Raw genomic sequence first — 532 nt, 5'->3', positions numbered from 1 at the left:
GGTTACAAGCCTTGTCTTCAAATAATTACACAATTAGTAAGTGAATTCAATCACAACCTATCCAATAATACAACAAAAATGAAAGTTCCATAGACAAAGAGATAACCATTTACCAAGAAGATAAGAGCTAAAAATATGCTTTGAGTAATGACCAGCTTGCAATGATGCAATCCAAACTCATGCTAGATCATAGAGCCCTGTGCTCATTCCTCTTCTACAAGCATATACACCAGACACTACTATATACACAAATGATGCAAAATTCTTGTTTACCATCTGCAACTGATCTTTGGCAGGCTCAAGAGGAGATTCTGGAATTCCTTCAAGTGATATAGTATCCCCAATATCCTGAGGCGGAGGTTTATGACTTGGAGATGACTGGGCCTTCACATAGAGTTCGGAGGCAGCTACAAGACGACGGAACCTACCAGAAAGCACAGAAACCAAGGACATGTAATTACATTTTTTTTTTCAATCTCTAAAATATCTTAACATTATCTCTTATAATCATATATCTTAAATCATGTGTCAC

General features: G+C 36.7%; 2 protein-coding genes across 2 annotated transcripts in view; both read right to left on the bottom strand.

Annotated features, from left to right (window-relative positions):
* Window positions 1-532, bottom strand: part of LOC119594184 (peroxisomal sarcosine oxidase-like) — a gene marked incomplete at its 5' end in the record, with an annotated part of 59772 nt that overhangs the window by 27854 nt on the left and 31386 nt on the right.
* LOC119594183 (testis-expressed protein 2-like) overlaps window positions 1-532 on the bottom strand; it is a gene marked incomplete in the record, with an annotated part of 13599 nt that overhangs the window by 3903 nt on the left and 9164 nt on the right. Inside the window, 1 exon segment of the mRNA XM_037943253.1 lies at window positions 274-424. Within this exon segment, the coding sequence (XP_037799181.1) occupies window positions 274-424 (151 nt within the window).

This window comes from Penaeus monodon, chromosome 33 (genome assembly GCF_015228065.2).
Source record: "Penaeus monodon isolate SGIC_2016 chromosome 33, NSTDA_Pmon_1, whole genome shotgun sequence".
NCBI lineage: Eukaryota > Metazoa > Arthropoda > Malacostraca > Decapoda > Penaeidae > Penaeus > Penaeus monodon.
Note: the sequence above shows the minus strand (reverse complement) of the source record. Positions and strands in the feature narration are given on the sequence as shown.